General features: G+C 45.0%; 1 protein-coding gene across 1 annotated transcript in view; it reads right to left on the bottom strand.

The window, feature by feature from the left end:
• Positions 1 to 22510, bottom strand: part of KCNQ1 (potassium voltage-gated channel subfamily Q member 1) — a 1232969-nt gene that overhangs the window by 109323 nt on the left and 1101136 nt on the right. The window contains exon 15 of the mRNA XM_069624134.1: positions 6583 to 6644. Within this exon, the coding sequence (XP_069480235.1) occupies positions 6583 to 6644 (62 nt within the window). The remainder of the gene's footprint in view (positions 1 to 6582; positions 6645 to 22510) is intronic.

Below are 22510 nucleotides of genomic sequence, written 5' to 3'. Positions count from 1 at the left end.
TGTTTTACCTTTTCTTTCGGAGAAACTACGCCCGGTGGTGGTGTCCTTCCTGGTATCGAGCCAGCTTGATTATTGCAATTCTTTGATCCTGGCTCAACCGGCCTATATCATCCATTGGCTTCAGCTGTTACAGAATTCTGAAGCTCGGGTAGCCACTAACACTGCCTATGAGACACACATTTCGCCAGTTTTAGGCACCTACATTGGCTGGCAGTTTAGAAACCGATTGTTTTCAAGTCCCTCTGTATTGTCTAGCGTGCTTTTAATGTAGTAAAGCCTGAATTCCTTCAGGATAAGTTTCAACATTACCAGCCCAGTTGCTCTTTAAGATCCGAGAATGCCGGAATGTTGGTCATTACTCGGTTTCAACTTAATCGAGTAGGTGGCTCTCAATTTCTATCCCCTCCCTTTTTCCATGCAAGCTGTCACCGACCACCATGCCTTGCGCAGGCTCCTACAAACCTTACTGTTCTAAACCCTTCCGTTTCCTGATGTCCCCCCCAGCGCCATGATGCTTTTAGCAAACGTCCGCATTATAAAGACCTATAACATGACATGCGGGACACAGCGACCTATTTGTGCAGGTAGATTACAGTCCCATGTAGTGAGCTGCTAGTGTTTCCTTAAATATAATGTCGCCTGAATGTCACTGCATTGTTCAGTGCTTCAGGTGACAATATATTTAAACAAACATTACTATCCAGGTGCGCACGTCCCTGCGCTGCAACTGCGCTAAACGGGCCGCCATGGTGTTGCTAAAAGGGACCTGCGCCCAAGGAGCAGCGCCGAAGCGGGCGGACAAGCGCTGTGACGTAATGTCCGGCTTCAGGCGGCGCTTTGCAAAAAAGAAAATAGAAAGGACAAACTTAAAAGCAGTAATGAGAAAAAAACAGGATATAGGCAGTGATTGCTGCACAAAGGGGGACCAGCCCAGAAATATAAATTCAAGCACACCTATGAAATGTCCGTTTAGCATTTGAATGCAATGTAGCACTCATATAATAAACTGCTAGGTGCCCACTTTGATTTCGTCTGCACCCTTTTCAAAAGCCACCAAGACTTTCCAAATGGAGGCAGTTAAATTCTGGGGAATTGACAGAAGGAGAAAGTCTGCGACAGAGGGGTTGGTTCTATAAAAAGGGGGGGGGGAGGGGAGAAAGACAGAAGGGTTGTAAAGATAAGTACGGGGAGAAGATGCGGTACACAGAGGGAGGCAGGGACCCAGAGAGGCAGATGGAAGAAGCGAAACCCATGGGGGAAGAGGGGGAATTAAATAACACATGGTCCCGGACAGAGGGGGCATTGTAAACCCCCCACGGCCTTGCAAATTGGACACAGTGATTTGCTAATTAGCGGGCAAAGTGACACTAAACATTCCTGCATGGAGCCCTGGCCGCAGTGCCTGCGCGTTATGTCGGGCCACAGAGTGGCCTGCAATGCATACCCCTGTATAATGAGGGTCTCACACCAACTCCCTCTTAGTGCACTGCATGGTACACCCACCACCTTCATTCCCTAGGAGCAGGTATTGTGTGAGACCCTGTGAACCCCAGGCTCGCGTATTGCTCAGAGCGCTTCGACGGTGCCTTTGTGTGCGATAGGACGGCACACACTGTCACTGTAAAGTCCTGCCTGGTTGATTGGCTGTGGTAGTTCTCGTGTGTGTTACAGGAGGGGAACGAGTAGCACCTTGGTAGCCTGCCAGAGGATCAGATATAAACATAGACAACACAGAAAAGGAATTCTACTTATGCACGGTCTTTCATATATGCAGTGTAGGAAGCGCAGAGTCGGGAGATGGCAGACCAGTAGGAAGGGTCCACAAGGAGTCCCCACCCTCTGCAGTTAGGGAGATTTATCATTGATCCCTCATTCACACATCAACAAGAAGCCCCTCCCTCGTGAAATCCGCACCACAGAGTCAGTGCTCCTCATCCATCTGGGGTTAAATCCTCCCCAACGTTGTTGTGGTTCAGGCCCTTACACTGCTTCTTCCATCCCCTTGCCACCCCAGGACACAACCACCACGTTCACGCTCCCCCTGCTCCTCCGACCCCACAACACGGCAAGATTGCTCTTCACCGCTCACCCTCACTGGAGCCAATTGGTTTAGCCGTGCGGCGGGCTCTGGGCAGCTAGAAGCCCCCACTGCTCCGCACCACCCAGGGGCCGTAAGCTCACACCACCACACAGTGCAGCCCCCCCTCACGCTGGAACATGATCCATCTGTCTCAACTCTCCGGACGTCTTTCTCTCTGGGCCGCCAAAGGCTTGCAGACACCTCAGCTTCCACCAGGCTGTGCCCTTTCCTGGCCACTAAGGGATACATGGACTTCCAGGCGCCCTCTGGCCATACACCAGCAAGCTCCCCGGCCTCCTACCACAGCCACGGCTTAAGCTCACCCTTTCCTATCCGCCGCTTCAACCTGTCCTCGCCCTGAGCCCAGCCCAACCTGCAGCAAACACTCTTCGCACAGAACGTTGCTGTTGTGTGCAGCATTAGTACAAGCATTTCCTCCCAAACTCAACCAAAGGAACTAGATAAAACCTCATGATAAGTGTTCACAAAGTCACTATTGTGCAACGATACATAACACTTATGATTCAGGAAAAACAAAACAGACTCTGCTTCCATGTAGGGCTGTACAATTGAAATGAGAAGTCTGATTAAAGGCTTACCAAGCACCATACCCCAGCTACGAACCCGAATAACGTGTGAATTGTCAACTCCTGTACACGCCTGGCTAACACCTAGAACCTCCTCAATAGACAGCCACGCCCCCTGATAAGAAGTGGGCTCCTTGACAGATCACTCGGAATCCTGGTTACAAGAAGCAAACTTCTTTACTTGGTTTCAGATAAGATAAGGACAGAGGTTACAAGTTACAGGTGCACTGGGGGGCACATCCACTGGCCACCCTCCCTGCAAGCCAGCGTCTCATCAACTGTCATTCAGAGGACACACAGCAGAGAACATTCACTCAACATTCCACATTCCAGCACTCATGACATCACATACATACTGAGCAGAGTAGATACGGAAAAGCCAGTCACAGCACCGTTCTTGCAACTTCCCTAGTTCAAGTCAACTGTGTAATGGGACCCTAGACCAAATGTCTTCAGCACTCTGGGCATTGCACCTATGAGCACAGTTTACCCCACCTTACCCCTGGCTGACCTGAACTCCTTCCAACCTGTGCTCACCCATGGGGCGCGTGACTAGCGGCCTCTCAATCAATTGGTGGCAAATGCAGTGCAGCCTGCAACGTAATCCTCTGCTCAGCAATCATAAAATGGGACAAAAAAAGTTGTCCCAGCTGACCATTACCATTGCACTCGCCTCATCAAATTGATAACCAATTAAATGTTTGTGACACTGGACCATTACTTCCGGCTAAAAGGTAGTCCTCATGGCTGATACCTGCGCTCATCATGGTGATAAAGCGTTAATGGTACCATCGGACAACCTCAACCACCCAACGCATGCCATCAGCCTCCATAGCGATCAGAAGTGAATGTTTTAGAGTAGTCATAACATCCTGGCGACCAGTGAACGCAATAGAGGATTCAAGAGGCTGAAGCCTTGTCCAACTTTGCAGTACCAAGACATTGGTCACGCCCAACCTGGACCCACAGTACAACAAGCCCGCCCAGCATGGACCAGCAAACCCAGTTAGAATGTCATCTCTCTGTATTTGCCAAAATGCGGCTAGCTCGTCAAAATCACGCCAGCCAACTGTGCCAACCTCACCCACTTGCAGATCTATTTGCTCCGCAATGCCTCCGGACTCAATGACGACCAGCCACTCATCTTGCACGACCACACCAGCTCTATCCACCAAAACACAAAGGTCTTGTCTACCAAATGCTGCCCAACAATTATGCCCTCTACACATCACCAGCCGATTGAGGGAGGTACGCTCCATTCATTTGCTAATTGAAGTGTGCCCACATCAGTAAACCAACCCAGTCATAATACCCCACTGAAAGGCCAGCAATCACTTCCTGAACTCTTGTAGCCAGATAACATCATAATCATCAGAAACCCAGCAGCATGGTGGGTGGATATGACCGTTTTAGGAAACATCACATGCAAGTATTTCTTATGCGTGAGGTATGGCTCCTTCTACCAGCTAAGGCAAGTAAGTGCATCACCAACCCTTATCATGCTTCATAACTGCAGTATCCTATTACCACCCCTCCTTTCCCCAAGAACCAAGTGGCAGCTTTTCCACTGGTCTAGCACCCTGGCCAAGTACCTTATTCCACATTCTAGTCCATCCTGCCTGCTTGCCAACTGCACCATTTGGGCAGACAGCTCAGCAAACTACTAGGCTCAATGAGTTATTGCAGATTCGTACTGAACATAGAGCAAAACAACAGAGCGTATCGACTGTGTGGCCTTGACCACCAAGATACCGTAGGATGCCTGGTGACTTCTTGTCCAGAACTTGAGGGGGTGGGGGGCGGTGAGATATGCACATTTTGCCAAATTTGTCAATAATTCTGATGCAATTATGAGGACTGCTATTTGGGACAGGATTCTTGATGGTACACAGATTTTATTGATTTTAGAAGTTGGTCGGTTTCTACAATTTTTATTCCCTAATACTGAATTAAGAAATACGATATAAATGTATTTGGGGTTGTGAACTAACTTATAATTGAATAATTTGAATTATTTGTTTTATTGTAGGATGGTTTTTAATCTTACTTTCTATGGATATGTGCAAGGTTTATTTTTAACATTGGCACAATAAATAAATACACACTACAAACCACTCACCTCATCTAACATGGCCATCAAATTCTGAAACCTTCCCTAATATGAACACTATAAATTAATTCTGCCACCTATTAGAGAAGACTTGCATAGACCCATACTTATGCCTTTACTCGTGTTTTGACCAATACCAACGTGCCCCTTGGACTTCTCTTGGGGCATGATTCTACAGCTGCTTCAAAAGGGTGTGACCTAGGATCTAGAAATTCTTGCTGCTTAAAAACACAGCAAAACCTAAGAGTGGCTGAGTGAAATTCAAAAATGGATCAGCATTGACCTTGGACAAGAAACCCTGCTGCGTGCAGGCTGGAAGTACCAGAGTCATGCATGTTGGAATGATTGTAAGAGGTTTGTGGTGGTGACACTTGGTTATATCTTGCTTCCAGAGGAGAGATCCCAAGAGAAGTCAAGTGAAGGTCAGTGCTGCAGGGCAGGGTTAGATGCTGGCTTGGTGGGGTTTGTGATAGAGCAACAGATCTGAGCAGTGGCACTGCTCCATGAAAGGTTAATGTCTTTGTGGGAAGATCGCCATCATGTGCGAAGGCGGAGTAATGCAAAGTGTAAAATATGGAGAAGTCCATTTGTTGTGGGTAGGAGAGACTATGGGTATTAGTGAGGACTCCCTTCACTGGAGGTTAATGCTAGACTGAACTTTTTCAGTTTCAGTCTCAGTCTCTTGCTTATCTGGCAATTGTGTTGTGCTGTTGTCCATCAGTATGGAGACATCTTACAATTCTGGTTCCATTTTATAGAAAGGGTAGGGAGATGAACCCAACTGAGTTTGCTCTCCAAAGATCTTTTACTGAGGTGTTGTGCATGTGTGTGTGGCATGTTTGCGTAAGTAACCAGAGAGAGTATGGTCTCTGTTGTGTTGCCCTTTTTTGCGAGTTGATTCTACTGGTCGTCCTTTGCACTTGAAGATCACTTAGGCCCATGTACGCAATGTTAACTTACTGTGCAATATGCCTGTGGTGCATGGGTTTAGCGGTTGTATGGCCATGTATTTTGACTGTTTATGGTTGGTCAAACGCTCTCAACCTACAATTGCTGTTGTTTGAAATTGGTCCAAGGTGCTTACTTTCGTAGGATCTTCATGGAAAGCATGTTAGTCTTCTACATATTGCCATTTGAATAGCTTTGAAAGTTTTGAGGGGTTTTCTTATTTATGATCATTTAGAAAGGAAAAATCAGTGCATTTACTATGGTGCAATGATGCCCTTAAGAGCGCCACTGCCACATGGTCAAAAGGTAGTTCAAGGAAAGAAAGCAATGAACAGATCAGAGGTTAGTTCTGATATTGCAATACCCCCCGCACCCCTTAAGGATTTTAAGACATATGGACAGAAAAGCAACACAAGTAAAAGAAACATGGACAGTGCCTGCAGCCAAGTGATCCTCTCCAAAGTGACAAAAACCCTAAGCATTCTGAGGGGACTCCAGAGCTTCTGATTTTCCTACGAAGAGGTTTTGAAACATGCTAATTTCCAGTAGATCGCACATTGAATTTTTAAATGTGGTACCATCAAAGGGTAGCAGGGAATTGGAATATGAAATATGCAATGTTCATCTTGAAACAGAAAAGAACAATATATAAATACAATTAAAATCATGACTCAAAGTTATGTATAGGAAAAGAAGAGTTAACATGAAAATCATAAAAAACTCTCCAATGTGATAATTGGAAATCGCTTCTTTACTAGCTGGGAAAATCGACATCAATGTTAGAGACCCGATACTTCATTCTTGCACATTCTTAAATATGATGCTATCTCATATTTGAACAAGTAGGGTTTTCTTACCTTTTCCTCAACTCTGTTTAATCGGGAGCCAATTGTGTTGTTCCCCCGGTCCTTCAGCTTTTCTGTAAATAAAGACACATTGTAACTTGTACTCTAAAAACTGAGTTAAGCCATCACTTCAAGTGGTTTAAAAAGTATCCAAAGAGTTGTCTATATTTCAAAAAGGACATGCTTAAAGGAAGGCTATGAACCTAAAGACAAATCATGGAATACCAATAAACATACAAAATAAAAAAAGAATACATAAAAGCATTCTCTACTACAGCACCTGTATTCGGGATTTCTAAAAGTTCTACCTTTTAAAATGTTGAATCAACTAACAAGGACGATTACCATTGTAGCCATGAGCTGGTTGACCTCAACCGCGAAAGAAAGCAAGAAAATAATCTCTCACACAACTAATGTTTCCGAATTGTGGAATGCGCAAAGTTGCACTGTGCCATAATGCAAAAGCATAGATCGGCACGGCAGTGCCTCCACCTGGGTAGAGGAAATTCAGTCACTAGAGGGTTAAAACACAGGAAATTAGCAATCTTGTGATGTGGCTAATACACAGGTGGTGTTCTCGCACAAAGTTTCCAGGTATTCAGAAAAAGTGAATAGGACTTGTGACATTTGAAGCAATAACTCAATACTTGGACAGGACAAAGTTCCTCTCCGCTGCCCCCCTCGTCTGTAATCAAAGTGAACCAACACATGTGCAGGTATGTTTTCATCAAGGGAAGGATGTGGATGCAGATAGGTATAGTGCAAAGTGGAAGATTTCCAGTAACTGCTATAAAGTGAACATATGTAGCACAAGGACATCATGGAATTAGTCTGGGAAGCAGGCGATGAGTCGGGGGCACAACCATTTACTCCCAGAGGATATTGTCAGTATAATCATTGTTTTTGTGAGCTGCGGCTGAAAATGACTGCTCAATTCCTAACCCTCTCAGTTTGTGCTGCCATGAAAATATATTGACACCAAGGATAACCTGATGAGCTAAGTGAGGCATAGGAAGATAATGTATGCCCACACTCTCTGGGTACATTTCAGGCAAAAGCAAACACAACTTTGCTGAATTCTGTGGTCTCGCTGAGCGAGCTATCCTAAGATGCTCCAGGGATATTCTGGCCTCCAGATGTGTCATCCTCCATGATTCTGATATATTACCGCTGACACCAGGGGGCACTTGACTGATTCTTGGAGGAACCAGCTAGCTAATCCCTGTCCATGAAGTTGGGGTTCACCCTTTGCATCTACGGTGCAAATACTGAAGGGGATGCTCCTCTAGTTACCCTGCATTTATAGGTGTGAGTTTAACCCCTGGTGTCATATTTACCCTGTTTTGTGGAATTCCATAAGATTCCAGGGCCATAGAGCAATAGTGGTGTGGGGGGGGGGGGTTGATAATGAGTTCAGCTGTACTGAGAAATGATTGTGCTGGGACAATGAGCACAGAATATTGCACTTACTGGAAATCTAATCAGGAATGTTAGTTCCAATCAAACGGTTCGGAGGTCGGTGGATTGGAAATTAAGTAACAACTAGTAAATAATTACACGTACTAATGCACACCAACAAAGACATCTATGACGTAAGCAGTTCCTGCAAATACAGTGGCCATTACTAACAAGTCACTACAGTGCTTCCACTCACTCGTGTGTCTGTACATATGTAGCCACGTCTATACTTTCCAGTTGCAGACTGGGAGACTACATATACCTCACCAGTCTATTAGATTGTGAGGTGAAGGTATAAAGTGTGAAAGTAAGGTGTACCACCTAAGTAGGCTAATGTATATTCATGATCAAAAACGCTCACATACTATTTAAAGCATGGATAGCCATCAGAGACTCACATTTTTCACTGCATTGCAATATTAATGAATTGCCAATGTTATGCCCATGTTGTTTTAGGGTGCCAACAGATATAATACATCTACACTAACTGGCGGAGTCTCAATGTCCTGTCATTGTCCATCTTGGTTTCCTTATTAAGCGCAACAACAACAAAATAAAAGAACTCGATTCGTTTGTGTTACTCTCATGTAATTGTGAAAAATAAAATGCCAGAGGATAACGCTGAGGATTTTTACTTTTAAAAGACGAATTGTACAGCCCATATACGCCATTGAACATGCACCCACTATGGCATATACAACAAAGCCGGTTAAACGATTTATACTGTCATTAATGTGCAATGTTCACAGTGCCGGACAACCATATTTAAAAGACTCCCTCACAGATGCAATTTGGCCCACTTTGCATTTCAGCCATTTCCAGAAACTCTCATTGTTATGCTCCTTCTTTAGTCAATTACAATTGGTTTCCTGATAGTCACGTGGCGATGTCTTGGAACCATCACACCTCGCAATTATGGTGGTCTACAGAATGTGAGATCTACTTTCCTCCCTAATGTGTTGTAGAAATATTTGGTGAGTTTCAGAATTGGGCAATATTTATGAGGATTCCCCTGATTTGATGTGCCTGATTACTATATGATGTTATCAAAATTATAGGCTTATTATGGGCATGTCTATTATCATTTGAAGTCTCTATTTTGGAATTCAATGCAAGGGAACCCTGCTGTGATCAAAGGCTTTGTCATAGGCATTATTGATCATTACTCTTAAGTACTCTCTCTGTTTGAAAGGACTGTCAATGCCCTTACCTTCATGTAGGTATCTCTCTTCATTGCTAGCAATTTATTGAGTCTTGAGGAATTCCCGACAAGGGGTGCTGTATTTTACAGATGGTGGGTGGGTGATTATTCCAAACATGAAGCACCACATTGGTGCTGCTTGTTTTGCAATGTAGTCTGCTAGTTTGATGGCAATGCACTACTTCTAAAATTAGATCTAGGAAGTTGATCTTTGAAACACTTACATACATCTCAGAATCCTAGCATTGTTATTTAAGATGTTATATATGTCAATAATTTAGTTATCATGCCATTCAAATGATAAATCATCAATAAACCTTGTGCGGAGAACATTATTTCTATATTCATCCTTTTGCGTGTCCCTAGAAACCCTCTTGCCCCATAGCCCCAGGGACGTCATTTGGGGGTCGCAACTGTGACCGCCTGAGGTCTCCCTTGGTACCCCTTTGGTCTCCTTTGCTACCCCTAAAACAAATATATATTTTATGTAAGCTCGTTGGCTGGCTGTGGCCAGTGCCATGCGGTTCTTTGTTTCTTGAGTGGCTGGATTTCTTGTTCAGGCCTCTTAAAAAATGAAAAAAAATAAAAAATAAAAAAAGGTAGTTCCTCTAGTTTAACACTTTGAGCAGTGGCCCTAAATAAGAAAGAATAGGAATAACAAATAATTTGTCTTTCTGAAATTCTATACAATAATTGCTAGACTCATGAAAGGTTTATTTCAGACACACTTCAGGGGGTGAGTCCCTGATTTAGTATGTTAAACGCCTGAACTCAGCCTTTCATACTTCTGAGGTCGATAAATGAGTACCGACAAAGGTTTGGTGATATTGTATGTATATTTGTTCTATATAAAGCACTGAAGCGTAAGTGCTTTATAATAACACACCATTTATCCTTTGCTCTTGGAGGTCTGCTTGCATTTACAGTAATTTGGTAATATGGGCCTATAAACACCGATATTAACGATACATATGGTGATCCATTCTTGTATGAAATGTATATCACATTATAGTTATATTCTAACCATAATTTTCGTTGTGTACTTAGGAACAATGCTATGTGATGCCACTTCCTATTTTGTCAAGGCACGAAAGGTCATGTTCCTTCGCTTCCCGTGATGTCATTTCAGGTTTGGGTCCAATTACATCACTTTTTCTGATGTCAAGAGTCATGTGATGTCACTTCACTGGCATTTAGGTGAAACAGGTATCTTTCTGTAGCCCAAACCCAGTAATTCATGCATATTAAAAGATGTTTTCTCATTGAAGTTCCTCTTTAGATCAGATAGTAACATTATTAGAGCCACTGCTCTGCTGGTACCACTGATCTGAATAGAACTTTGAGGGTGGAAGCAGGCATATGTGTACTCCCAATTTTCTTTGGTGGGATTATGCTCCTATTTTTAGGGAGTACAAGTGTCTGGTACGTTTTATGTGTAAGGCTGGTGTGATGAATCTAGCAAGGTCACCACTGTCTCCCCATGTGGACAGGGAAAGGCAGCCACTGCCTGATCCCAACCCTAGGGGTGGTTGCCTGAAGGAGGACCATATGGGGATGGAAACCCTCAGGGGAGTAAAGTGGACTCGCTTGATGGAACGTGGTATCCCCAACAGCCAAGGGACCCTGGACCCCCTTCCTACAACCCATGAGATGGGCCCCTTCCCCAATAGGCTCATAAAATGTACTTATTTTACCATTCCCCTAAAAGGTACTGGGATGGGGAGGAATAGAAGTCACCTAAATTAAGATCCCTTTCACAGTACTATGACAAGAAAGATCCCCAATGAATTACAAGTGAGTTATAAGATCAGTACTGTTATGAGGGAGAAGTATGGAGGAATAATGATGACTCCTAATGAGAACCGTGGTCCACAGTCTAGTGTTTCCCCAGATCCTATGGACTAGAGTCAGTATAAAAACAAGGAAAGACTCAGGAAGTGCGAGAGTGGCCCTCCCTGAAGGACCTGGCTGCAGGATTCGTTTGTTGGAGAAGAAGGGGCCTTGAACTGCCATTTCAGAGGAGAAATGGGGAACCCTTGCACCCCAACACCTTGTGGAGAAGTGGGGACCACTGGGGGAACCCCAGGAACTACTGTGCCCCCCCAAAAAGGAGGTGATCTCCTGGGCACCAGCAATGTGCCAGAGAGACGCTGGAGGCTCGCGCACTGGGGAAATGCACCTGAAAGGGGGAAGTTAAAATCTGCTACCACTGACAGAAGAGAAGAGGAGACACTCCAGGAGACAGAACGTCAAGAGAAGGGACAAGCAGAGCTGCAGAGGCTGGAGTGTGCTGCAGTCGAGGCAGATGTCGGTCAGCCTGCTGGAGCTGAAAGTGCCATATGAAACGGTACAGAAAAGAATCCTGCCAGTGGAACCAGAAACCGAAGCGCTGGAAGCCTGCTACCACACCGCACGATGCAGCAGGAATCGTACCTGACAGGGTAAAGTACAGTGCAGAAACCGTGTCTTGCCGGCCACTCGCCGAGCTGAACCACAGAGGGGAGAGGACCAGTGAAGCAGAGGAAACACTCCAAGCAACCCTGGGGAAGTCAAACGGAGTGTGCCACTTTGAAAAGTGAAGCGTGAGACACCGAATGAAGCCCGTGGATGGGCTGAGATAATTAGAATCCATTTGCTGAATGGGTTGTTGAACAGCAACCACAGAAGTGGAAGTACATTGAACCAAGAGGGTCTTGAGAGTGGGGAGGGACTTGGTTACTCGAATCAGCAATATACACATTTTACACAAAACGCCCATGTGAGCCAGTTATTCAAATCAGAAATACATACAGTTTATTACGGCAACCATACAAGGACATTATTTCTTGGACAAAAGGAAAGGTGGCAGCATACAAGTCCCGGCAGTGGCGTATACCAGGCAAAGATGATTGATTGAAAATGAACAATTGTGTAAAAGCCATGGCCGGGGAGTGTACCAGACAACTGTGTTACAAGTAAAGAAAAGTAACTCAAGAAAGCGCCATACACTTGAGAGTGTTAAAAGTGTGCAAAATACCTGGCAGCAGAGTATACCAGGCAAAGTCGAGTGTGTGAAACACTGTGAAGAGTGTACAAAGAATCTAAAGGAAGAATTATACCTTTGAAATTGTAGGTTATTGTCAAGAAGGAAAGGAACCTGTCAGGGGAGTATACCAGGTGACATGCGAGTCTGGAATTGGCAACTGTCATTTTCATACTTCTGTCTCTCCTTTTTCTACGGCCTCTGCCGTACCTGGCTTCCGACACCAATTTAGCTTGCTGTGTCAAGGTGAGCATCTGGCTTTTGGATCTGCCTGTCCCCTGGGCCTGATTTGTTTTTGTGTCATTTATTTTTCAACTTCTCTGCGCTCTGTGCATTGCCCCCATAGTCTTGCCACTTCCCACTTCCTTCACTCATTTTAGGCGTTCTCCATCTAATCATGGTGTCTCGAATCTAGGTGTTAGTGTATTTACTGTTGTGCCACCATTTTAGGCGTGTCTCCCTCTATCCAGGTATGCCAAATCTAGGTGTTACTGCATTAACTGTTGTGCCCTAATTTCGGGCATTCTCCCTCTGTCCAGGTGTCCCAGGTCTGGGTGTTGCTGCATTTGCTGCTGTATCCCCAATTTGGGTGTTCCTCCCTCAATTCATGGTGTCTTGAATCTAGGTGTTTACCCCTCACCCCAGACAATCGTACATCACTCCCATGTCCCCATCGGGGCCCTCTCCCACTGCTCCAGCTCTTAATCTAGGGAGACCACAGCTGGCAAGACTAGCCAATCGTGTGGGGCCTAGGAAAACGGCATCGAAGATGAACTCCATACGAGTTTAAGGTATGTATATCCTGCACCACGTCTGTGCACGCAGGCACGGCCACCCATTCATGCACCATAGAATGCAGCTATCTTTTTGCAATTCCGGTCTAGAAGCTTGCATAGCCATCCACACTGAAACCCCTGATGTACCTCAACACCTCTGCTATTAGTATACAGCGACAACCTACAAAGCATTTCGGTCTATCTGGGCACACATCGAGTCTCCGACACTAGCACTCTATCCTAAACCACCAACAGCACCCGCCCACATGCCTGAGCTCCGGGATGCTTACTGGAACCTAGCCAGACCACCTAAGTCCTAACCAGGCAAAATGCACACACTCATCTTAAAATGAACTCTTAGAATCTCCCACACATGGACTTCGGTCCCCAAGGGCATTCCTACCACAAAGTGCATTGAGGCCATACAAATGGGGAAATGGCGCTATATAATTGATGAATACAATACAATACAACTAAAATTGTGAATAAAGTAAAAAAGAAAAGAAGAAACCAAAAGGGAACACACATCCCGGGGAGTGTTTTCATTGAACTGTCCTAAATATAAAGAGAAACTTGTGGAAGGGAGGCATTCCCCAGAACTGTGGAATTACCAAGAGAAGGGAGTTTCCCTCTTGGGTTATAAGGAAATTTACCTTCCTCTTGTTGAACATTTTCACTTTAAGAAAAAGAATCTGGGAAAGGGATTCACTCCCTGGAACTGTTTTGGATAGAGTTATACTTTTGGTGTTGGATTGGAACATTTGTGCACCTCAAAGAACAGAGACATTATCCTATGCACCTTAGAATCAGTTTTAGTGTGTGAGGGCCATAATAGGATTATGGACACAGGACATATATTTACTTTTGGACATCTTTACAAAGCACAGATCATTCATTTTTGTTGAGCTAGGGAAAACCCTCAGATTGTGGATAGTGAGGTATTTTCCAAACCTCTTATTTTCCAATAAATGTTTTTAGCCAAAACATGAGTCCTCGTGTCCGTGTCTCATTCATGGCTCCTCACACTGGTGAAGAGAAATTATTGTCCCTGCTCGGTTCTCAAGGCAAAGTAACGTTGATGGAAAGCAATAACGCAGGAACTCTGATTAACATACCTTGGGGTGCAGAAATATTGATTCAATTATTTGTCAGACAAATGATGACAGGCATGCTCCCCTGCCAGTGGAAGTACTTCATTGTAATGGTACATCAATGCTTATTGGCATTATTTCGGGCACAATCCTTTTTGTTGCCTTTATTCCGTCTGACAAATGATATATGACATGATAAGTCATTTATAGCGTGCCTGTGTTTCTAGGCGCAACATGACAAGGAAAGGAGGACAGAAGGAGGACAAAATAATGATCTTACTAGGCCTTGTGTCATTTAGATCGCACAAGTGCATGGGAGGGGGAGAAGTGCCAGGGGACTGGGGGGAGAGTGCAAGTAACTAGTAAATTCAACCAGTAGGTGGTCATAAGTGCAGAGAATCAGGGGACTGTAGGGTTGCAGATGCAGTACCTTAAGTGGTTTGGAGGCCGGAGGCAGTGCAAAGGCAACCGGTTGAAGAGAGATGGGGAAGCCTGCTCCCACTTTCCGTTCCTACTAAATTCATGACAAGGAAGAAGGCCAGAAAACACTGCAATCACCCATTCAATTCTGGACGAATTCCCAACGGACCCATGATTGACAAGTATGCCGAGAGGTATCCCCTCAGTCAGACATACCGTTCAAGGGACATACAGATATATCCATGCGTGGATGAGAGACACAGGCTATGATTAAAGACACCTGTATGGACAGCTTGGACTAAACACCAAGAAGCCATGTTGCTGATGTCATTAGAGACACCACGACATAGCAGGGCTAGACATGAAGCACACGTGCCATCCGCACTCTGAGTCATGAACATGCACTCGAATACATGAAGAACACAAGCGTACAGTTCTATAGTTAGTGGACAAATACATAAACATACTGTCATTGCTTTTATTATTTTGCCATTAGCCAAATGCAGCAAAGCAGAACCGCAAGGCAAGAGATCCTGAGCAAAGCTTGCAGATGCTTACATACGAATAACCATATGGAACTGCAGGAGCACCTATGGAGCCTGACACAGCCAAGAGTGACTAAGCTATGGAAATGTTGTATAGCATGGACACTGTAGAAACCACATAAGGTTTAGGAAAATTACAGCAGGCCTCAGGCCTCTGAGCAAGAGACAAGCAGAGCCGATTAAGGCTGGACACAGAGCAAAGACATGTGAAACAGGACCCACAGCCAAGGGCAAGAGATACAGATGACATTCTAATTCCCAGAAGACAAAGGGTCCAGCTACAGAAAATACAAATAGTACCTCATAATTCAGAGCTACACAGCTCAAATTTGTGGTCTCTGAACACATGATGCAGCCGAAGCAGACAATGGACAGCGATCTGCAGCGGGAAAGAAGAGCTGGTCTCAGGCTCCCAGACACAGACCACAAGAAGTATGCAACAGGTGTTGAGCGAGAGCACACTCATAAGCAAAGGTGGTTTACACAAGTTACAATACAGACACATAATCGTTCTGATCACCTTGAATAGGTACACAGCAAGATGAGAACCTTTGTGGATCCCAGGCCTGGGGACGTCAGCTCTAGCCAATCACAGTTTAGTACAATAGGGGTGGGAAGCAACGGGCAAAAACCAATGGTAAATCCATAACACTGCAAAAATGTTATAGTTAGTGACTTGGTGATGGAACAGGCCAGCCACCCGACATGCGAGGGCTAGTAAAATAACATCCATAATGTCCTATGTAGGTAATAGACTACTCAATACCCAATCACTTGGCCCTATAGGTTTTCTGGAGAGGGGCCCAGGTTGTGATGAAATACTGACAGTTGGAAATAAAACCGCCCTGTGAGCCAAGGAAGAGCTAGATGTATGGATTTTTCTTTGTTCCTGTGCTGATCCCTGTTGGTTTTGCCAGTAATAAAAAACAGTTAGAACTTGCTGTTTACTGAGTCCTCCGTGTATCCTGGGGGAGGGAGTTGGGCCCTCCAAGTCCATGTACTTCCAGTGTCCCTCTGGCATACCTGGGGATCCATCCCCAACAACATGGTAGCAGAGAGCATGGTTGGCTGCGCCAGCCCGGCACCAGGTGCAACAGTCGTATAAATTACTGTTGATGATATGACAGAACCGTCAGAATATTGGACATGTGGCGCACCCCTGTCCATTTATGCAACAGGCATAGGTAATCCAAGTAGTGCAACAGCAGGGGCTCTAGTGGCAGCAGATACAGTGTCCTCCACAGTAGTTACAACCAACGCAGATGCAAGCACAGCAGGGAAGAGTGCAGCCCGAAGGAAGGACATCCGACAGTGGGGTAACGGCCCCATCAATGGTTGAGCCACCCACAGTATCCAGTGGAACCACAGTGGTGCTAGGGCAAAACGTGGTGCCACATTACACAGGGGTCAGTGTGGTAGGGGGAACTCTTTCCCCTTAGAGCCGAACAACACACATCAATAGGAAGGGTCCACAAAGTCAGAGCGTGTCCTAGCAGTAACTGACAACCACTAAGCGGAAACCGAGGTGGCAGTGAAAACAGGACCAAGAGAGTTCGCATTTCTCATAGATACAGGAGCAACCAAGTCCTATATCAGGGAGGGGGGAATCACGTTATCTAAAAAAGTGATGGATACACAGGGAATTTGTGGGGCGGTGGTCACAGTTCCAGTAACAAAAGATGTACCATGACAACATCTCGTAGCTCCCTTACTGTACTCTAAAGACACACCCATCAATATCTTGGGGAGAGACCTGCTCAGCAAACTGAATGCAACCAATCATTCTCAGAGAAAGGGATGGTGTGCTCCACGCCCAGCATTTACTATGCCAGAGTACCAGCTCTTCGCTTGGCAGCACAAGCGCAAATCACCTTCTGAGCACAGCCACTATACCACAGCATGTTCGTGTACGGGGTCGAAGTCCTGCTAGGATGGGTCCCAGGAATACAGGGGAAGGTGTTGCAACTGGCTTTGGAAATTCCTATTCAGGCCACAGTGCCAGAAGGATGACTTAAATGGGAAAACAATGGTGTTAAATGTGGAAGAAGCAGTAATACGCAAAGACATGGTGATTCTGTGTGGAACAGACGATGACAACATGGAGTGCGGTGGGGTCACCTTGACAATAACAGGAGTGTAGGATGAGCAGTTTTTCGCCGATGATGAGGAAGGAGAGATGGTGTTCTAGATACAGATACCTTGCCAAGTTCAGATACTGGAAAAAATTGTGCCCATTTTGACACAATTAGTGAAGTGGGAAAATAAACACACAGAGGGAGATCTCGAAAGGGTGTCAAATGAGTTGTGGACCAAGGGACCTCACAATGTGGGGGTGCTGAAAGGGACTGGGGCAGTAAAAATAAAACTGAAACAAGGGGCCCTGCTGCCCCAGGAAAAACAATACCCATTGACCAGAGAAGCAGATAAAGGGATATATTCCACTTTGCACACATTATGGCAGCAAGGCAAAATTCAGACATCAACATCAGCCTGTAACACAGCAATCTATCCGATACAGAAATCAAAGGGTGGGGTCATGGCATTTCATCCAGGATTTGCGCCCCCTAAATGAAGTGGTGGAAGCAGAATTTCCTGTGGTTCCAAACCCTGACACAATATTGTGCAATAGCCCAGCGAAGGCAAAGTCCTTCACGGTCATTGACTTAAAAAATGCCTTCTTCTCTATACCTTTACACACAGACTCAAGATATCTGACCACCATCATGAATCGCTAGATTCAAACACACTTGCTTGCCCCAGGGGTACTGTGAATCGCCAAGTATTTTCAATAGGATAATACAAATGGATCTATGCAAAGTGCCAACATCAAGCACTGTGATTCAGTATGTTGATGATTTGCTAATATGCAGTGAGACAGCAGAAGAGTGTAGAACAGTCTTAGTACACATTTTGTCGCAACTTGCAGAGAAAGGGTACAAGGTGGATAAGGCAAAATGACAGTATTGCTTAGAAGTGGTTGCATACCTGGGGCAAATAATATTAATTGAAGGGCGTAGAATAACACCCGAAAGGACACATGCCATTCATTCCACTACCCGCCCACGATCGTGTAGTCTTCTCAACACCCACGGCAGTGAAAATAGAAGAACGATATGCTTGAATACACCACTCAGACGTTCACCACAATACCAGCAGCACATCGGGAAGAGGAGGAATCACTTGATGTGGAGTATTAGCCAAATTACATTAACATTTCGTACTCTAATAAGGTGTTAAAGAAGTCCCACAAAAGAAATAGAGGATGGACGAGGCCGAAGAAGAGGGGGTAGGATTAAAGACAAGAGTGGGGTAAATGTAAAAAGTGTTACATTATTCTGCATCATTGTTTTCTGTCTCCTTCATATTTTCTGGCATTTAGCACATATGGATAATTTGGGCCCATCGGCTGGTGGTGATAGGGAGACACGCACTAAGCAAAGTATAACTAGCCCAAAAGAATTATACAAGATTATCGTGGAGAGAGTGGACCTGGCATCGAAAAATGTATGGTATGGAGGAATGAAGGAACGGTGGAGTACCAATGGTGAATGCTATGTGTGCTCACTCATCCCACACCTCACAGGAACGCTGAAGCAATTCTTGCCACAAGAGGTGACATCAGAAGAGGTAGGATGTCTGGTACATATGGCTTTGTGCAGGACTAGAGGTATGTTTCAGGGACATACAGTGGATGTAAAGTGGATTGATGAGAGGGAGGAGGTGTATGAGGAGAACATCATACAGCTAGAAAGTATGGCGCAGGGGGAGAAGACTAAGCACCTGGTTCTGGAAAATGTAACATAGGGGGCACAAAAGGGAACACAGCTGCCCACTGTCTATAAAATAATATTTTGTAAGAACTCCACAGGGTACGGTGTGCCATGGTGCCACACCAGACCCTTGATGCAAATCCAGGGTTAGTTGCTACACAATGTAAAATGGGAAAGGGGAATGGCACAGTGCTGCACAAAGGGACTGGTGACTTCGAAGAAAGGGTGGTTAAGAAAATAAATGCAGGATATAAGAACATTTGGAACAGTTATGGTACATGCTTTAACATGGATAAACGAAAACCCACAACCAGAAAACAAAGCCGCTCACACAGCATTCTTTGGGTTTCAGAGCAAATGGAACAGTAATGCTGGAGAAGAATACCGGTTGCAGGGGGACGATGGACATCGCGGTGTTGCAAAAGGGGACTGCAGCTGTGATGGACACCTGGTGGGCGTATGGAACGACAGCAAATGCCCAGCTACTACCAGAGTGGAAGGGAGTGTGCGCACTGGTAACGTTCCATAATCCTACCTTAGTTGTCTCCCATCCACACTTGATACTGCCAAATGAGTTGCCCACGTATAAAGAGAAAGTGCCAGCAGAAATACAAACAAACACAAGCAGCAACTACATCTCAGCAGAATCCACCAAGAGCCTAGAGAACATTCCACCCCACCTGAAATTGTTCAGCTCAGCATCTTTACCTCGCTCCTGCTTCCTGGGGTACATGCAGCAGCCAATGCAAAGTTGTTACAGATCACACGTTACAAACTGTGAAATGCAACCAAAAAGGGACTAAGAGCTATAGGCCCTACAATAAATGAGACTACAAAATCATTTTATTTTTAACTTATGACGGCAATGGAGAGGGGGGTGTGCCACAAGATAGGGAGCACATGCTGTACTTCAATTCCTGCTAATAATTCCACAAATGGAACAATCACAGACGCAGTAGAGGAAATAATAACAATACACAAGACAATGGTAAAAGAAACGCAAGACATTTCATCAGCAACTTGGCTGGATTCGTAATCCACCTGAGCACCCAACTAACTTGTAGCAGCATTTTAAGATAACTGTCCTGTGTGCATCGCGATCCTCATCACCACATGCATCAGTTGTCTGATCATCCATTGGTGTAAATGCCACCAGCATAAGAAAAGTTACATAATGGCATTACAGGAAATTACGGTCGAGAAGGTATTAGGTGAGGAGCACCCCAGTAAGAGGGAATGAAGCAGAAATAATTTTCACAGCACCCCCACCGGACTTGAAGAATTACAAACCATTATGAGGAAAGTGTTCACCTGATGGAACAAAGATACTGATTTTTGGGGAAGATTTAGATGGATATGAAGAGGAAGGGGACATGGCCAGGGTAACAAAGGTGTGGATACGCAAGAAAAAGGGAGAAGTGATGAGAGGGACAGAAAGGTTGATTGAAAGGTCGATCGAAGTGGGCAATGTATTAAAGGTGCTACTTCAGCACAGATAGGGGATGTACCTACTAACTGCGAGAGTGAAAGGCGACTGTGGGGGCAGCTACATGGGAAATGACAAAGATATACTAAGCCACAGATTCACCGGGAACGGTAGGGGGAATGATGCATTGGGTGTATAGACAGTCCAAGATACTGTCCTATGATTAGCTAAAGAAAAAGACGGAAAAAAATAGCGCTATCATAAATGCACATAGTGGCCTTCAGGGTGGGCTAGACCTGGCAAACCCCGATCTGAAACACGTGGACAATACAACAGGGATCGGCAAAGGGAGGTGGTGCTTAAGCTACTCATCATGAGAAAAACATAACTAGAACAAGGTGGTTTAATTACAGGGCAGTCAGCCAAACTACCTGCCCCACACAGCAGCGGGAGGGTGGCTCTGTACCAGTACCGGTCAAATGACTGCGGATGCCCATCGGCTGGCGGCTGTGGGAGAGAAACACTGGATGAGGTGGCGTTCCTGGAAGAACCAATCAAACAGTAATATCTTAAGCTCTGGGGAGGTGACCAGCCTCCAAAGTATCTACCACAGAGTTCACGAAGGTCATCATCTAACAGGTATCATGTGAATGTCCCCTTTCCCACCAGCTGCTGGGTGATTTGTGTTTTGTTCACAGTGGTGCAGACCAATGCCAGTGAATTAAAGTTCCGGGGGTCAGTACAAAAGTTTCTTTAGTAATAACAAGTTCCGGGATGGGGCGTGAATAAATATGGTACCACATGGGAGGCATTGTAATGGGAAACTGTTAAACTATTTGCTTCAATTACGCTTCACTAATCAATGTAAACTTCGAGGAGGTTATGTTTATGAACCAATAAAATCCCAGGGAAACATAGAAAATGGAATCCTCCAACTTGCAAGTGTTTCGTTGGATTTCCGACCATTGTATTTCTTGGTATAAAACTACTGTTCACATTCCATTCAGATGTCAGCCTTTCTTACAGCTGCTTGGACAGAGAAAGACTGGCCCCCCACTTCACTAGTATGAACCTCCAGACGGCTAAACGATTTGCAGAGGCCAATTGCAGCCTTCTGCCAGGAACATATCAAGAAAGTTTGGCCCCAATAAAGGATGGAGTCTCGGACAGTAAGGCTCTATTGGCCATAAAGAAAACCTTTGTATTTGATTTGCTCCTCCACTGAAATGTAATGCTTGCAGCACAGTGGTTATATGATCTCTCCACCTCCACTTTAAAATAACCCTAGCAGCGGCATTCTGAATCCTCTGAAAATGGCCAAGTGCAGTTCTTTGGAGGCCCAGATAGATGGCATTGCAGAAGTCGAGTCGGCTAGAGATGAAGGCATTCACTATCTGGACTTTATGTGGAAACGCAAAAAAGTCCAATAGCCTTTAGAAGGCTCAAAATGTGGAAAAAGCACGAGCTGGAGACCTGAGAGAGATGACTACCCAGAGGCAAAGAGGAATCTTGCCAAACCCCCAGGTTCTTACTCTTCAGGCACGGCACTGGGCTGTTCCCAAGTAAAAGGGGCAAGAACGAGATATCCAAGCTCTGCTTCCTGCTCTTTTAGACATTTAATTTGAGTTTGTGTAAACACATCCATCTACGGATCTGTTGAAGGCACATCTTAACCTTCTCTCCATGAGTGTCAGCATCCTCATCAACTTGAAAAATCCACACAAATATAGAAGCTAACAACTACTGCTTTAATAAGGTGCATTTATGGTCGCATATAAAGATTTAATAGTAAGGGACTCAAAGATGGTCCCTGTGAGACTCCACAAGTCACAGGTTTCAGCGCCGATTCAGAAGGGGGGGCATACTACTCACTAAGTTCCATCAGTTAAAAAGGATGTGAGCAAATCCACTACTCTCTCACACCCCATAGCTACTTAGTTGATATATCGATATATTGTGATCGCCTGTATCAAAGACAGCCAAGAGATCGAATAAAATAAGGATCCCTCAGCCACCCCTGTCAACCGCCTATTTCTAATCATCCGTGGTGGCCATTGCCACAGATTCTGTATTACAAACCTGCCTGCACTACATCCAGCCACCCCAGGCTTTCTACATGAGCCTGCAGTTGCTCAACTGCTATTGCGTCAATCATTTTACTAACTTAGAGTAGTAGGGAGAAAGGATGACAGTTGGAACAGCAGGCGTGGCCCAGTTGTTTTTTTTTTCCA

The sequence above is a fragment of the Ambystoma mexicanum genome, chromosome 11 (assembly GCF_040938575.1).
Source record: "Ambystoma mexicanum isolate Mex_15411 chromosome 11, UKY_AmexF1_1, whole genome shotgun sequence".
NCBI classification, from domain to species: domain Eukaryota; kingdom Metazoa; phylum Chordata; class Amphibia; order Caudata; family Ambystomatidae; genus Ambystoma; species Ambystoma mexicanum.
Note: the sequence above shows the minus strand (reverse complement) of the source record. Positions and strands in the feature narration are given on the sequence as shown.